This window comes from Dunckerocampus dactyliophorus, chromosome 14 (genome assembly GCF_027744805.1).
Source record: "Dunckerocampus dactyliophorus isolate RoL2022-P2 chromosome 14, RoL_Ddac_1.1, whole genome shotgun sequence".
NCBI classification, from domain to species: Eukaryota; Metazoa; Chordata; class Actinopteri; order Syngnathiformes; family Syngnathidae; genus Dunckerocampus; species Dunckerocampus dactyliophorus.
The window spans coordinates 11,847,293-11,865,966 of record NC_072832.1 but is presented as its reverse complement, the minus strand read 5'-3'; the positions used below and the strand labels follow the sequence as shown (position 1 = coordinate 11,865,966).

Below are 18,674 nucleotides of genomic sequence, written 5' to 3'. Positions count from 1 at the left end.
CTCTCTCAGACAGATCTATCTGGAAGGTTCACGCTCACCCTAAATTAATTGAATGTCACTCAAAGAGAAGGTGAAGTTGTGAGAAAATGAGACGAGAGAGTCACTGGGACCCTTGTATTAATGCAACGGTGGTGGGAGCAACGACACTCAATTTATCCTTCACTTCATTTGTGGCTATGAGGACCAAATACAATTAGGACTATTCTGAGACTTTCAACACTTGCCGTGTTGATAATCAACAGTCTCTTGCTGAGGCTGCCAAACTACAATATTTCAGCAAGAAAATGAAGAAAGTTCTGATCCAGTTGCATGAAATGAGGACACCCTCTGCTAACTATTTGAGCAATTAAAGATTAAAGATCACCCAAAGAAAGTCTAACAGCAGTAAGTTCTGCACAGTATTTGTTTATAGACAATAATCAGGCCTTAATTAGATCATACAGTGTGTGTTTGTGTGTCCAGGAGTTTGGACAATGTACCGTCACCCCTCGTTTGTCGCGGTTAATTGGTTCCAGACTCGACCATGATAAGTGAATTTCTGCAAAGTAGGATTCCTTATTTATAAATGGAATAAATTCATAGTTAGCGGAGAAAACCTATTTACAACCTTCTAAGTATGAATTTTAACTCTATTAGAGCCTTCTAGACATGAAATAACACCCCTATAGTCACCTTTACACTCATATTCCCCAAAATAGAAGACATAATTAGAGAAAATATGACATAATATACAGTATGTTAGTGTTGGAAGAGTTCCTTGTTTCTATTTTTTTTTTACTTCCGGGACTTCTTGCCATGGTGAACGTATTGTAGCATTCTTATAGAATCACACAGAGTTTTTAAAAAGATTATAAAATGCTGATGAATCAAGAAGCTGTATCAAATGAGGATGAAGTTGTGTGTCTATTATTAGATAGAGTGTTTAATTTCAACACAAACACAGTTGAGCTCGCACGCTTGCCTCCTCTTCACCCTCTCTCCCGCAACAACACCACTTCCTCCATATCCACCAGTAACATTAACTGAGAGGTGGGTTCACCAACATCAGACTTTCGAACATGACCACCCCAACAGGTCGTGACAGTAACACTCCCGACACCTATGAACCAGTGTAGAATGCTCCATATCAACGTGTCGTTCAATATCTTATGTCTTTCAATGTCTTATAGTTGTATTTTTGCTCAATTAGTCATTTCTATTCTTGAAAATCCTTAATTTAGGCCCAAAATGCGTGAAAATGAGCTTAACCATGCATTGTTTTATCATTAATAATAATAATAACAATAATAATAATGATAATGCGGCCATGTGGCGAGGGCCGACTGGAGCCAGATAAAATCATGTTTTACCTTCCATCTCTACAGTGGACTTTCCTGTGTCTTCATCATCTGTTTTTGTAGTATTTTGCTCTTCTTCAGCTGCAAAAAAAGAAGTAACATTGGTCTTATTTTATTCACATAACGGGAAGTGACTTCATTGCTACGTGGCGATCAGCATAAAACACAAACTTTTGTGACAGATCAATTTCGCATTGCAAAATATGAGTATTTAAACGGCCACTCGGCTGTGATATGTTTTCAATATTGGCACCATTAAGGTAAACTACTATATGGAAAAAGGCATGAAGGTACCTGGCTATCACATCCACACAAAGTAAAAGGTGTTGTGCGGCTTTAACAGCTTCCACTCTATGTTTTCATGTGGGGCAATTCACTTGCGAGGTCACTGATTTTGGACCTGAGAAAGGGTCTGCTGTCTCACAAACAGTTTTGTTTGTTTTTGGGATTGAGGTCAGGGCTCTGTACTAGCTCTTCCACAACAAACCTATCCAAGCATGCCTTTATGGACCTTGGTTGCACTGTGGCACATTCATGCTGGAACAGGAAATGGCCTTTCAAAGTGTTTCCACAAAATTAAAAGCATGGAATTGTCTTGGTAAGATCCTTAATTAATTGAACAAGATGGTTGTCCCATTACTTTTGACTTATTGCACGTATGACAGCATGTATAAAAATAAGTGGACTCTCCAAAAAGTAGCCACTAAAGTTCCAATTGAATATTTTCATGAAATGTCTTTATTTGCATATCTTGGTATGGACGTCATCCTTCGGTCCGTAACAAAATGTATCACTGAACACAGGCCCGTTTTCCGGTGGGCAAAAACAAAAATTTCCTCCAAAAAATTAAAGGGTTAAAATAAAAAAAAAAGTCATAAACTGTAACGCAAAATGAGAATTTTTGTTCTTCTATGCTGCAATACCCAGATTATTCCGGCAAGATGGGTGTTGTTGGAAATGGTTTCATTGTTGGAGCGTACTTTTCCCGCAACAACATCAACGGTGACGATTATCTCCGAATGTTAAATGAGCGTGTCGTTCGTACTCTCAGAGGAATGCCGCGTTTTCATCTTCAAGGAAAAGGTCTGTTGGCACCTTCTTGGTGGGCCTCAGATGGTGCTCCACCACACCGGAGGAGAACTGTAACTGATCAGCAGAGCTGTTTGGTGATCATGTTATTGCTTTGAACCACCCAGTGGAATGGCCCCCGGGGTCACCAGATTTGACACCGCTGGACTTTCTTCTGCGGGGCCATTTCAAATCAAAAGTGTATGTGATACCACCACGTGACCTCGACGACACTGAACAGCGAATCACAGGGGAATGATCAGGCGAGCAGTGCAGGACATGCGGAGGAGAGCGGAGGAGATGCAGGAATGTGCATCCAAAGGAACGGAGGTCATGTTGAGGACTAAGTTGACAAAAACGTACATCCAGTACCTCGGTGCAGATAACGTACAACAAAGGGTTAATGTGGGTATCGCAGCGTAGAAGAACAAAAAATCTCATTTTGCATCACAGTTTGACTTTTTTCCTTAACCCTTTAATTTTTTGGAGGATTTTTTTTTTTTTGCCCACCGGAAAATGGGCCTGTGTTCAGTCATGCATGCAATCATACAATAAATGTTGTTATGGACCAAAGGATGACGTCCATACCAAGATATGCAAATGAAGACATTTCATGAAAATATTCAATTGGAACTTTAGTGGCTCCTTTTTGGAGGGTCTACTTTTTTTTGACACACCCTGTATATGTTGCTGGTCTCATGCCAGTGAAAAACATCAACATCACACAGACCCCTTTAAAAAAAAAAATCAGACCACAAAAACACTTCTAATAATCACATTGAAGTAAGCATGCGTTGTTATGCACCTTCATCTTTATCCTTGCCATCAAAAGTCGTGTGTTCATCATTTTTATCGATGCTGGTGTGATCGTGTTTGTCTTGGCTGTTATTCTGATCTTCATCTCTCTCTTGACTCATCTCCTCGTGGCCCAAATCTTCATCTTGATCAACATCAAAATATAACAAAAAAACCACAACATTCAAATGTCAAATCTTCAAATGAGGACGTAAACAGTTCAGTTTCTCATGTGGCTTAGTTCATCTAGTTGATCTGTTTACATTTTCAGATACCGACGTTTCATATGAACAACATTTGTTTGGTGTACATACAGTATATGGAATTATGGAATGCCATGATAGTGGTTAAACATTTCCAGATCTGGAAAAGTATGGGAAATGGAAAATCAATTATGGACACATATCCATGTTTCCAAGACTGTTACCACTGTTCTGTTTTACAATTATGATACAATTATGAATAATAACGAAAGAAGAAATGGATTGATCTGTTTTTCTAAGGTGCTCGCTAGGGCAGCTAATATGTTTGTGTGAGAGCTCACAGTAGGCGGCACACATCCCGAAAACATTTGGTAAAATTGATGAGTTGCATGGTCATCCCTCTGCTCTTATCCTCCTCCAAGCCGTTTTAAGGCCCGCCCAGATGTCGTCACGTTTTACTGCTGCTTCAACAGACAGGTGATGTCCACACACATTCTGTCCCCATCTCAGACAGAACTCATGATGGGCAAATGTAAATTGTCTGACGACTGTCTTAAAAAGCCCAAATGTTAAGACTGCTTGTCTAATGATCTCCAAAATGGGGGTTGCAGCAGTTAGGAGTCATATGCGGAGTATCACTGCATTTTTGACTCAACCCAGCATGAGACCAAGTCAGACAATATCTGTGTTTCGTTTTTCTTTGGATGAGCTGCATTACCAAGCTAATTATATGGTGACATAATGCCATACTGTATGTATACAGAATCAGGAAAACCAACGATTAATTCCATCATTTATGGACATGATACACATCTATTTACTGAGTCTGGAAAAAGTATGGAATTTTGGAATGTCAAATCTGTCGGAACCCTGGATTTATACTGTATTTTTTTTTTTTTTGCTTATTGTTGCTCTTACCTTTCTCTTTGTGTCCCACAAGAAGGTAATTACAGATCTAAGGCCTTGGATAGCAACCCAGGGATGCATTTACCACTACACTCTTATTGAATATCTACAAAATGCATGTTTGGAGAGAGACTGTCTGCTCCATCTGTCAAAATGTTGTCAATGGAATAGTGGGATTTACATAAAAGAAAAGAAGCGAGGCGATGCTTTCTGACAGCAATGCGAATCCTGAATGTTAATTATATAGGGAGGCAGAAAAGTTCAGAGAAAAATAAATGGTTCTTGCTCTCAGTTAATGGTTGCTTTTTGTAACACACACACACGCAGACACACATGCAAGAAGACTACGTGGATGCACATAAGCCTCTTTGAGGGGCTGCTGGACCACATTTATATAAAGCTGCGCATGTATGAGTTCTTAAATAGGGTTGGGTAACATTTACCGGTGCCAAATCTGTACTGTTGCCCGAACCGAACCGGTGGTTCAAACATGGGAAAAGAGAATAGTAATTTCGCGCGGTGGCCGAGTGGTTAGCATATTGGCCACACAATCGGGAGATCGGGAAGATCGGGGCTCGAATCTTCACTTGGCCATCTCTGTGTGGGGTTTACATGTTCTCCCCGTGCATGCGTGGGTTTCCTCTTGCTTCAGGCAGGCTTTTATTTACAACGTGGCGCAAAACAGAGCAGTTGAGCATTCAGCATTTAGATTAGCACGTGTGGCTCTTCGCACTTCCACCTGCCTTACCCCGCCCCCTCCACATGCCCAAGACCAACGGTCACACAAGTCCCCCCCTTTCATAGCTGTCTCAGGCAATGCCTGTAACATAAAGTTACCAGGTTTTTTTCTCGTCAATTTATGACTTTATTCTGGTAACATAACAAGTTTTTTCTCGTAAATTTACGACTTTATTCTTGAAACCTCAGATTATTTGAATACTCCGCCGTAACAGGCATTGCATGAGACAGCTATGAAAAGGGAGGACTTATGTTATCTTTGGCCTTGGGCAAAGGTAACATTATGACTTTTTTTCTCGTAAATTTACGAGAAAAAAACTTGTAATTTTCTTTTCAATGGTGCCCTAAGACTCCGTCGTACTGTGGGGATGTTGCATTCCCGACAAGACGTTACAATATCACCTTCACTGCACAAGTCTGCATTGATTTCGCACCGAAATGAGGCACTGATAGCCACTTTGTTTTTCAAGTCAGATAACTACCGTTTACTTACAGTAGGCACTGGTGCCATAATGATACTGACTTTTGGTACGGATCCCTATTGTTAAGCTTGCAGCTTCACACGCAGGTAAACACATTCTCGATAGATAAATAATGAAGTGAGTATCACTCCGTTGTGTTTGTGTAGTGGAGTAACACAGCCCCACAAATCGAGGCTTTGTTTACAAGTGTATCGTACCTGGGTTCTGACTCTCCATCACCACGTCTTCAATTCCTTCCACATCTAGAAACAAGAGGAATGCAGAGAAAGTAGAAAATATTTGTGCCTGGAGTCAAACTCAGCTTTCGATATCACCTCAAACAGCTTTTTCATTCCATCGCTTTATGTCGCTTTGTCTTTGTACTGCAGTGTGAGAGCAATGGAACCACAAAGGCATGCATAAATTAAGTGGCAAAAAGAAGGAGAAAAGAATGTCACTTCCAAAGCCATACATAATTGAGGGATTTCTTTGTTTCATGTGTCTGTGATAAGAAAACTTTTTTGTTTTTTTTTTTGCAGTTCTCGCATGTGGAATGGAAAGACTGAAGTGGAGGGAATAGTAAATTCAGTTTTTGATGACAAACGACATCAAGAAACACTGGCGGCGCCAAGGGGCTGTGAGCGTGTTAATGAGCCGTAAAGTGACATTACCGTTGTCACCCTCGTCTTCATCACCTGCTTCCCCTTTTCCTAGAAGGGAAAGAGAACAAAAGCACGTCACACACAAATCATGGAAAACAAAACAGACAAAGATTGCAACACTTTCTGTAGGTAAATGATTCACGTTGTGAGAATTAGCATCACCGGGATAAAAACATGAACTTCCTGTTCTAACTTGTGTGTCACAGTCTTAGGCCATCGGAACGGTGATGGTATTTTTACAAACATCCACCCATCTTCTATGCCGCTTATCTTCACCAGGGTCACAGGTATGCTGGAGCCTATCCCAGCTGACTTCGGGCGAGAGGCGGGGTACACCCTGGACTGGTCGCCAGCCAATCGCAGGGCACATATAGACAAACAACCATTCACACTCACACATTCATACTGATGGACAATTTAGAGTCGCCAATGAACCTAACATGCATGTTTTTGGAATGTGGGAGGAAACCGGAGTTCCAGGAGAAAACCCACGCATGCACGGGGAGAACATGCAAACTCCACACAGAGATGCCCAACGGAGATTCGAACCTTTCCCGATCTCCTGACTGTGTAGCCACCATGCTAACCACTGGGTGACCGTGCGGCTTTTTTTTAACAAACATGCTAAATAAATTACATTGAAGTACATCACATGTTTGCATGTGCAACGTGCACTTCAACGTGTCCAAAACGGAAAAGTGAAGATGCCGAGTTTATTTAATCCTACCCTTCCATGTCCACACGCATGCAGATTTTTTCAAAAACACATACTTTTGTTTGCCTTTTAGCCACATGCAAATGAGTTTTGTTCCATAGAAAAGCTTTTGGAAAACTCCAAGCAGGCTGAAGACTTTCCACAACGCTACTTTTAATGTTTGTGTTTTGTTGGGGGAGGAGTGGATTCGTACATTATAGCGATGTAATTCATCTCATTTATTATGTATTGTGTGAAACGAAGACATGAACAACATCTGAATGCCGACCCATCATTATTATATCGCTGTTTGACGTGTGTGGTAAAAGGCAGTGCGCTAGCATGAATTGACTTGAGGCAAATGTGCACATTAGCACTCAATAAGTCATCAAAACTTACCTTTATGCATTCCCACATAGTATCAGCATTTGACACCAAATATGAGGTGAAAGAAAAATGCTAAAAATACAGTAGTAGTTTATCTGTGCAGCGAGAGAAAGTTAGCACACGCACAATGGACATGCGTCAAGTTAGACGGATGTAACAGAGAGAATCCGGCCACTTTTCAAAATAAAACATCATGGAAATAATTTTTTCTTTCTGTGCGGCCCGGTACCAAATGACCCACGGCCCGGGGGTTGGGGATCACTGCTTCATACGGTTAACCTCAATAAATTTGTATTTAGCAACAAAACATTCTCACATTATTGCCTTACATGTGCTGATAGATGCGTATGAGACTTATAACACAGGCAATATAACCCAAGCTCCATGTAGTCAAGTTGAATTCCAACATAATGTACGCATACGTGCTTCAAATATGTCACTATATTGATCACTAGGCAGCTGATACAGGCTTATTACAGGCTTCTGATTGGCCATCATATGCACAAAACTGTTTTTTTAGCCCGTACGTGGGAAAATATTCATGTATGTGAGGACTTTAGCCTAAAGAGCTGTACAGACCGAACTGCTTGGTCAAACTGTTAAAAACGGAACTCAAAGTTGACGTTTTCAGAAACAGTTGTGTTACTGTTCTGTTGTTGTTCTAAACATAAAAAAACTCTGCTAAAACAGAGGACGTGTCACATTTAATCATAAATGAATGAACACAGGGTTGTTGTGTGTGTGTGTGTGTGTGTGTGTGTACATTATTCTCTGACTAGCTGATACACATTACTTCCATAACAAAAATTCTCTACCTAGATATACGCCAAGTATTACTTTTGGGTACGACCAGGAGGACAAGCAGATGGTGCGCATGTGTGTGGTACTGGCTCGGCATGCAAATTACTGTGTCTTGATGGCTTTTGCAACTTTGTGTGAATGCGGATTGTGAGAAACATGCATTTGCATATTGCATGAATTGAAGGCATGTATATGTTTTTCAATGGACAGCAGCAACATGGAGATTTCTACAACATTTCTTCACTAGCAATTTGAATGTGCCTCGTCTGTTTTTCACATAGTTATTTTATCTCATTTGAGATTCATTTGTACCAGGCTTATTTTTATTGATGTGGTGCAACAAGGAAAAGAAAGAGCATAACGTATCTTAAATGGAAGCAGATTACTTTCTTCCCCAATAGTTGTCGTGTAGATGTGATGTAGTTTGTTGTTTAGTTTACTGGCAGCTTAAAAGCATTAACCACTTATTTCAGGTGTTTATGTTTTTAGAGGAATCCGATTGATGACGCCTTTGAGGTGCTATTACTACACAGCAGTGCTTCTCAAATAGTGAGGGGCGTGGTGGGCCAATGAGAGTCAGGGGGGACTTTCAGTGTTAATTCTTCATTATGCTACAGCGTCACAGCGCTGGCCTAAGTGACGTCGGCTGGCTCCTGCCCCTCCAAAGCCTCCGACGGAGCTTAACGTGCACCTCCAGGCATGCTAAAATGAACACATTTTTCGTATTCTGTATGATTTTTTAAATACACTCGTACATAAAAAGTCCCGTGCTAGCGTGGGTTTTCTCCGAGTACTCCGGTTTCCTCCCACATTCCAAAAACATGCATGTTAGTTTAATAAGTGACTGTAAATTGTCCATTAGCATGAATGTGAGAGTGAATGGTTGTTTGTCTATATGTGCCCTGTGATTGGCTGGTGACCAGTCCAGGGTGTATCCTGCCACTCACGCAAAGTCAGTTGGGATAGGCTACAGCGCACCCCCACGACATACGGCATAGAAAATGAATGAATGAATGAATAGTTGTATGCCATACAGGCATGGCCAACAACATTGGTATCTTTGTCATGCCAATAGTTTTGGCCATGACTCTATAAAAGCAGTTGAAAGACCGGACCAGGGGGGCCATTAGCAGCCCGTGGCTCGTTTTTTATGGCCCATGGCCAAACCTTAAACCTTTTTTTACTAAATAAAAAATATACACCAGTAAATAAAATGAGTGTCGTTTTAAATAACTTAGTGGCTAAACTAAACTATACCAGCCAGTGATGACGTGATCATAGGAGTTGATTGTAATCGCATTTTAAATGTAGCTCCTAATTACTGACCACAGTTTGGACAGTAGAGGTTTGTTCACACAATGAATGACAGTCACCACTACGATTGCAGAATGTGACTTATGTGTAAATAAAAGGCACATTTTGGTTGTGACATCAAATAAATTTAACGTTACTCGTTTTTCTACAGACATGCACTGCATGTGTACATGAATGGCATGCAGGACAAAGTGTGTAAATGAAAGCCATGACACCAATAAGAGAACATGCTCCACACAATGGCTATTGTGCAGATGCTATAATTGCTTTTTTTTTTTTTTAACAAGCTGCAGAGAGAAACCACTTTCCATATCTATGCCATTTTGCCCTGCACCCAGAACAATAAAAATAGCAGCCTCTATTAAATACACAAAAAGTGTAGTTCTAGCAGCACCGCGCTGAATGTTTGCGCGAAGTGCCTCTGTCCATCATGCAGAATGCCGGTGACATGCAGTCGATGACAATCCTCTCTATTAATCATGACTGACATTTGGAGATAGCGCCTCATTCACAGAGGGCCAAAAGAATACTTGAGAGGAAATGGCTGAGGTCACACTATGACTTGAAAATACCCCACCGACTGTCACAATTGTATAAAATGATGCCAAACAACATGTCAGATGTGGCAAGAGGCTGCCTATGTGATATTTGATCATTCATATTACGCTTATTGAAAAGAACAGTCTTCCATTTGCAATAATGAATCCTCCACTCACGCTGCATGACAAAATGTCCTATATAGGGCAGCTGTGATTTATAATGGCTCTGAGATTAGTAGCATTTAGAAGGGTGTCTCTCTACAACGTAAACCTCCTTCTCACTCATGTGTTACAAACAGCAGGTGGCAGCATTGTCACAAGGTTCCATGCAAACATTAAGTGTACTTAATGCTTCCTTTTCATTGGGAATGAGGGCCCAACGTACTTGACTGCTGCATCACCAGCTACATACAAAAAGCCCACCAGCTCCAATCTACTCCTCAACATTCAGCATTAATGATCTGCCCTGAATTTCATTTTTAGAAATGTCAAGAGGTGAGCAGCCACACTAAGGTGTTGTGTTAAAAGGCATGTACATGATTTATTGACGACAACAGCAGGGGTTAAGTATTACAAGGACATAAAGAATTTAGAAGTTGATATGCAACCTTCCCACTGTGTCCTACTTGACCGGAGTGGGTATCTTACATGATGGATCTAGTACTCGGGGAATGAATGGAAATCAAACACACTCTTTCCACTGTCCTCTCATCCACCCCTTCTATTAAAGCTAACTGGAGCAAAGAAAAGAAAAAATTCACGAGGCATGCGTAAAAAGGCCTCTGGGATGACCAAAAGCTCACTTTTTGCATGTGTCGGTCAGCAATGCCTGTGGAGTGGCTGAGCGCTGGCCTACTCAGCGTTATTTATTTCTATGTAGCACACATGCTCGCCATTCCTCTCCTCCGCCTCATTCCCAGAAACCTTAGCAATCCCGACAAACACATTCAGCAAGACATTGATTTCTGGCGCAAGGTTCGCATTTTATTGTGCCCAGTGACACCCACTAATCTCACTAATAGTAAATACTGCGGGGCTGCTCGCCAACTCAGGTGATGCTTCTATTGCAAAGTCTAGGCCTAGCTACTCTTGAAAAACAAATATATCATTTTCGGCTTGCATGCTCCATGAACAGAGGGATCACGCACAGAAGAATACGTGATGTCAAAATGTGAGTTTGGCTATTGCATTACAAGGTGGGGTGGTAGGATGTAGTTAGCTCTGTTCTCATTCACATTTCATAGAAATGTTGGTGATTTGTTTCATTTTAGGCAAAATTATTCTGCGGCTTCACTCTATCCTGGTTTTTCAAATATACATTCATTAATAAATCATGCTGGGTCATGGTTGAATACAGTCTATTATTAGTAAAAAAAATGCATATTTAAGCTAATTGTATGTATTCTTTGCATAAATTAAGCATTTTCAAGCACAAAAGGGGCTAAATGAACTAAAATACATATACAGTATAAGGCATAGACGCGGTGAAGATATGTAGTATTATACACTTGTCACTACAGGCGTCAGTAATGTTACAGTAATGTTTGGTGAGACACACAAGCACCAGACTGGAACAATCGCTGGGAAAAACAGGCTTTCATTGCAGGTTTGAATGATCTCACAACAGGCACAATAATCCCTAATAAAAACACTACCGTTGCAGCCGTAACCCACGCCAAGATGAAAATGAGCTCTGAACCCCCTGATGTCACTTCCTGTCTGCCCGCCGGAACACCTTACAGCAACACACACAAGCCTGAGTCTTGTTTATGTCTTAAATGGCTTACTTTCTCTTATTATGTCCACCATGTTGGGTAATACGAGCGTAAAGGTGAATATGGGGTGCTATTTCATATCTAGAGGGCTCTAATAATTTTAAAAAACGTCTTTAGAAGGTCGTAAACAGGTTTTCTATGCTTTAACTACGAAAACATTCCATTTAGAAATAATGAATCCTACTTCGCGGAAATTCACTTATCACAGTCAGGCCTGCAACCAACTAACCGCGACAAACGAGGGATTACTGTACTGTATCTTGTATTTGAAGCATTAAAGCTGCTATCCAACCATTGGCTACAAATTCAAAATGTTTTCACCCAAAAAATGTTAGCACTCCACCACCAGCTAGCATGTTACCAATAATGATTTCAGAGAGCAGATTGTGCAAAAACATTTTCATATTCTTCACAATTACGAGTTAAACCGAATGAGGTTTATTGTTCGGCCCGGCCCGTAAAGAGGGACTGGCATTAATGACTGTCACACACTCGCGCAGGCGCATGTCCGGAGTGTGTGCGCACTTACACGTACACGCAGCGTCAGAGAAGTCGTCCACAATTAGCAGTCATGGCTGAGCAGGAAGGGGGCGGGATATTGTACGTAGGAACGCTCGCGCCCACATTGCAGTGCCAACCATGACAGACAGCAACTTTAATGGCTTCTCCTGAGTTTGTGTGATGTTTTGGGGATGTTCTGAGATAATTCAAGCCAGCATGACAGCCATGTTTATTCAGTAAATACCATCTGGCTGCTGGACAAATTAGCTATTGTAGCTCGCCTGTACTTGTTGATTTGGGGCCGCGGTTTGATTGACACTTGTGATGTGCAGGTATATTTGCTGTGATTGTTAATATTGATACTTAGTTCACGGGCATGTGAAGTTTGCTTCAGGGTGAAGACATGATCTTGTACTCGTTTCAAATACCAATATTCAAATAAAATACATGAATATAAAAAATAACAAATATGTAAATAAATAAATAAAAATAGCACACACAAAAAAAAGAAATAACTACAAAATGTGATGATAAAATTCAAATAGAAATGATTAATAAGCCTTTGTAACAAAACAAAAAAAAGGTTGGGTTGCTGCCAGAGCAAAGTGCACTAATTCAAACATCATGTATGCTTAAATCGCATGTGATTTTCTTTTCCCTTCATGTGAGAAAAGGTAACGCTTTCATATAGCAGCTGGTGTTTGTTTGGTTTAGCGTTTTCTCCCTCCACGTAAGTAACACCATTATGGTCCTCCTCTAACTAGTGTATTTAGAAAGAAACTGCACCGGAGTGTGTAGAGTGACTAAAAGCCACTCATTGCTGACCCACTGAGAGGGGAGCATGCCGCCCTGAGTAGTGTGATGGATCACACCGAGGCATATTGACAGACACTCCACCAACACCACCGCAAGAGTGTAATTTATTCGAAAGACAAAGACTCCACATGTCAACAGCAGCCAACATACGACCTGCGGTAATGACACATGCTGAATTCCGTTTTTTTGAATGGAAGCATTTGGTGCCGATAGCAGACTCATGGATCTTGAACTCTGCAAAGATGACATCTCCTCTGCTCAGCGCTATCGTGACATCTCAGTGTTTGCTATGATTAATCCCGCCTCTGTGCTACATCCGCACCTAACCTTTTTACAGCGGAGGCACTACAAAATCATTTCATTCCCTTCTTGCGAGAGAGGTTGTCTCAAGGACTGAGTGTTCCCATGCTAGAAAGCTGTGCCAAGGCCTTTTGTGAATGGATTAGTTACTATTAAGCTGCTGGGCCTGATAAATTAGGATTTATAAAGATTATTACAAAATACTTATGCCCTCCTAATGCTGCTGATTGAATTTGCGAATCATATTGAATTGCGGCTGCAGGATTCTATAGAAAGGTATGTTGAACAGGCAAGCAGAAATGACTGTGCTTTGTTTAAGAACACAGAATTATTGATGCCCTTGAAGTGACTGTGCTATCTAGTCCAGTCTCTCACCATCAGCGAGATGAGCCATGTCCCCCAGAGAAAACAACCATGACTGCTATCTTTAAAAATTCCCTGCAACCTTTAGGCTCGAAGACAAATGGATGGTGTACCATTTTAATTGCCTACTAACACCCTCCAGTGTAAGAATCTAATTATCTTTGGTCCATCGTATCGGAGAAGCCTATAATTGTTTCAATATTACACATCCAAAGGGGCTGAAACTGCAGAATAGCCAGATAATGGCTTCTTAAACAAGTTTGCCTGCAAGAAAACATTTGTTTGAAAAGGACCAAGCTTCATGTTGTATTCATTCCCCCAAAGAGGAACCTGGGACTCGTGAGTCATGACCATCAGTTGTGCTTGTTGAACAAGAAAACGTTTCATAAACGCAAAATACATTTTTTATGTACACACGCAATCTGATGTTGAGATAATTAATGGCACCGTGAGACAAAATAAACAAATATTTACACCAATCGGCCACATTATTAGGTATTCCTGCATAGAGATCCAGCACTGAGCTGCATTAATAATGTACAAAAATAATAATGCTGGTGTTCCTGCCCATGTAGCTAAATGTAAAAGCCTACTGTGAATATGATGCAAAACACCCCAAAAATTGCACAATTTGAAGTTCAACCAAAAAATAGGCCTCAAACTCAAACATAAGCTAATGTCATACAAGACGTGGTCATGCAAATTCTGGGAGACTTCAGCTCAGTGAGGATCTAAGAATTCACTCCACAAGTGTGTTTTCTGTTCTGTGTGATGCCACTACAGAAGGGTTTTTGTGACGGGCAAAGAGGAAAAGTGTAATGATAACCATAACTTTGAATTTACTACAAAATAATAGCATCTGACTACTTGTATGTGACTATGTACTTGACTATGTATGTGTTCCAGAGCGGATGTGTTTCATCTGCCCATGTAAACCACTGTGCAACACATACACAACAATGGACAGGCGATACGACGCAAGAGAAAGTAACAGCAAGAGATTGTGAGGTCTGATTTTTTTTCGAGGAGGCATTTGTGACTCAAATGTATTACACTTAGGAACGCATATTGTTTTGAGAAGCCAAACTCTTTACTTAAGTGACCCCACCAACTAACCTGGAACTACGTTCTTCAACACCAAAACCCGACCAGAACTCGGCTCACGGAATGAAGTGGGGGGTAAGTCACTGTTGATGCACTACACTGCTGATGGGGATGTCATTCAACTTCATGTCAAAAAATCTGAACTATCCCTTTTAGGTAATATAATACATTATTTACTATAAAATAGATTTTAATATACACAAAAGTTGAGTTTTCGTCAACAACCTTTTCCCACTGACTAAAAACAAGCCAATAACTAATCAAAACAAATGCACGTTGAAAAAAATGCACAGGGCAAAAACAGTGATGGAATTAACTGACGGTGTCGTTGTTGAACAAAATTGAGACGAAAATATTGACAGAAATGAAATCCAATTATATCGAACTTCGTCTGGTGGACGGGTGAGCCGAGTCAGGAATAAATCCATTCACAGCTACTTTAGCCGTGTGTGGGACAGAAGGTGGGGGGGTGTCAGTTAAGGAGGAGATCCAATCAGAACTACTCTCTCCGTGAGGTAGGGCTGTTGTATTTTCCGCAGCAGAACCATACCATATTAAACATATAGACACATTTTACGTTTGACGCTATGAAGAACAAGACGCCGTGTAAATTATGTGAGGAATTATCGCCGCTAAAAACGCAACTAACTCAAAGCAGCATCTGCAGGTGATAAGTGAAGCGAAGAGAAGTGACAATTTGCATAATCATCTGTTATTATTGTCATGTTATGTTTGCTGTTTTTATTGCTGAGAAAGAGCAGAGATGCATTGCAGATGCCGACAGTGTTATGCAGAGTTGATTTACTGTATTTATTATTGCTTCATACAGTAGATGTACTGTGTCCTGTTAGTCATATAATAGTAAATCAAATATCACACTAAGGTTAGTGTGAAATGATTGACTTATTGATATATTCACTGAGCACAGGTCTACTTTTTGTTATGCATTTTATTATTGAGATGCTTTGCAGGTACTGTAGCCTAAATAAAGGTGCTTTTAAGGAAATAATTAAAAAATGCCTTATCCTTGATGCTTTATGTTTTAGTTAATTGAATTTACTGTCATTTTAGTCAACTAAAATATAAAACTAACTTCATTTAGACGATGAAATGAACACTGATTCCATCAATACCCATTAATGCACCACGAGGTGCTAGCATTGCTTTGTAAACATTACTGTATGTGTCTGTCAGCTGTCTTTAAATGGTGAGCAGTTTTACTTTTAGTGTTATTATTCAGTGGTTAACTGCCTCCAGTATTATTAAGGCTTCATGATGGTGACAGTTTGAACCACAGGACAAAATGTGTTCGGCTTTCGACCCTTCAGTACGATGCAGGGCAATTCTACATCACTGAAAACTACCTCCACAATAATAAACGCATTGTTGAAAGAAAACCTCCCTGACAGTGTCTATTGAAAGGAAGATCGTCTGTCAAGGTAGATTATGCACGTGCACCTAATGTTGTGGCCGGTGAATACATGCAACATACAAACAGACCGACCTTTGTTGCTGTCATCATCCTTGCTTGTTGATTTTGTAGATGGTGGTGTGTTATCTGCAAGAAAGGAAACCAGTGACACAGAGCTGACTGATTCGTTCATCAAATGGTCACGGTGTACCGGGCGTGACAGCGTCTGAATTCTGATAAAAGAAAAAAAGTGTTTACATGTGATGGTGTCAAACCTCCAGCAGCATAAGGGAGAATTGTGTGGCTCTTACATGCTGTTTGTCTTATAACTGCCTGGCAAAAAGTGACTCCTGTGGGGGAATGCGAGACTTTGAGAATGACCCCAGAGCACAGTCGGGGACAAAAACTGCCAGAGAATGTGAGAACAGCGGCCATTTGAACCTTTGAATAGACTCCATGCAGCAACTGTCCAACTGACTCTGATGGAACAAAATATGGGGCCAGCACCTGGCACTGGAGCAAAGCCCCATCAAAAAAGGCCCAATTGCACCAACACAGTGCTGGCATTACGATACACTACAATGTGGAACTATCAGGGGTTACTAAAATAGCATGATGCTGTCGGGTGATGCAACATCTGGTTAAAGAACCAACTGCAAACTACAGAAAAAGTAACTTGCCATTTGGCAAATGTTCCTATAACACTAAAAGTATGCCGTTTTACTGCATACATTGTGTTCCAATGGGATCTTAATAAAACACATGCAATTCAGTGGAAACCCTCGTATTAAACTAGAATAGCTAGCACTGAGTAGAACACAGCCCTCCACCAAAAATATTTGGCTTTGTTTGTTGTTTCTGCAATCAGCAGCGTGCACTCTGACAAGAACGAGGCACTATCGGGCATCGACCGACCTTTGTGGCGAAGCCACAAACAAACCCCCCTGTACGGTACAACATTAGGTCATTGAAACGCGACATTAGTCAACAAAACAATTATACTCCTGACTCTCAAACGTCATATTGTGTGGTATATGAAAGATGATGGAAGCGCAACATTATTTTTTAATTTATGGGGTTTGGCAAATGCTTTCAAAAGGGGGTAAAACGTCTAAAAGTTAAAAATATTCATATCACAGTGTGCCATATTTTTTTCTTTGTGCAGCCTAATAAGGCGGCTACTTTCTGGTTCCTGGAGAATGACATAGGATCCTGGATATGGACAGGTGGGTCTCTGCCATTTGCATTCTATGGTAGTGGGGGTGGTGGTGGTGGTAGGATATTACTTAATGCATTTGCAGATATATTTCATGACTTCTTGTTGATGCTTTCTTATTTAATGGTAATGTGTGTAGTTTTATTACATAATCCAAACTAACTAACTGCTCAGACAACTCATCTGTGTTTGGCGGAGGTAACAAACATAGTTCTCAGTTTAGTTGAAAGTTTCTGTCTATTCTCATGTGTTATTTGTTACCCTGAAAGAAAACTCCCAAGGTAAAAAAACAAAAATCCAGTTTAACTTTGTCTTTATTATCCCTATTTAGGCAAATAGTCCATGCAGCTTTGTGGTGGTGCCAGTCTTTATTCAGGACATCAGTGTATGGACAAATGTCAATAGTTAAACACTATAAGCAGTAACTGGGCGCTACAGGCGACTTGCCAAAATGGAGCAGTGATAAAAGCACGACGCGCTGATGGTTGTGTTTGTTCTCCAGCCTAGCACACGCTGCGGGGAGATGTTTCTTTGCCACTCACTTTAGGTGGTCTGGAGGCATGGTGCCAGTGAGCCGCATGAAGAGAACGGCGCTGGGATTTAGCTGTGGACATAAGCTCTTGTAATGCAGTGTACAGTACCTGGCATGAAGTATTTTTAATAGCAAAGTGTCAAAGCTTGATTCAACTTGTCAAACAATGAATAAACATTCAATTTCCTCTGCTGTGTTAAAAAAAAACCCCCTCACAAATCACTGTCACAAGTTAAAGCTTTACCACTCACTCAGGTTGTGTGTGCAGGAACGGAAGGTGTTAAGGTGAAAAGGTAACCATGAAATATTCTGTCACTCACCTCCCTTCAGCTGCTCCTCTGCATCCTCCGTGTCATTGCCTGGGAAAGGTGGGAAATAACAGGCTGTCAAAGCATGTTGTTAATACAGCGTGTCAATGTATTCACATGTCTTTATTATCATATTTAATGCAAAATTACTGTATATATTGCTTTACAATTTCACTGGAGAGTGCCATTCATATATGCTCTTATTGTGATGGGTTGTATTCAAATGAAATCATGACAATAATACATATGTCCAAGGACATTTTTTTTCAATAACGCTCTGACCTCCTCCTTCCTCTCACACCAGCCCAGACATTTCACAACAGCCTCACTCTGCTGCACCACCTCATGTTATTACATCAAAATGACTCCTTATGTGTGTGTGACATCCAGCAGACATCCTTTTTCAATTAAATCTATAGCAGTTGGCTCAGCATACATTACAG

The 18,674-nt window shown here is 40.7% G+C and overlaps 1 protein-coding gene across 1 annotated transcript in view; it reads right to left on the bottom strand.

The window, feature by feature from the left end:
* Positions 1 to 18,674, bottom strand: part of macrod2 (mono-ADP ribosylhydrolase 2) — a 497,420-nt gene that overhangs the window by 22,313 nt on the left and 456,433 nt on the right. The window contains exons 10-15 of the mRNA XM_054799427.1: positions 18,244 to 18,282; positions 16,269 to 16,322; positions 6,180 to 6,218; positions 5,727 to 5,771; positions 3,211 to 3,345; positions 1,350 to 1,418 (exon numbers count right to left, since the gene is read on the bottom strand). Coding sequence (XP_054655402.1) covers positions 1,350 to 1,418; positions 3,211 to 3,345; positions 5,727 to 5,771; positions 6,180 to 6,218; positions 16,269 to 16,322; positions 18,244 to 18,282 — 381 coding nt within the window. The remainder of the gene's footprint in view (positions 1 to 1,349; positions 1,419 to 3,210; positions 3,346 to 5,726; positions 5,772 to 6,179; positions 6,219 to 16,268; positions 16,323 to 18,243; positions 18,283 to 18,674) is intronic.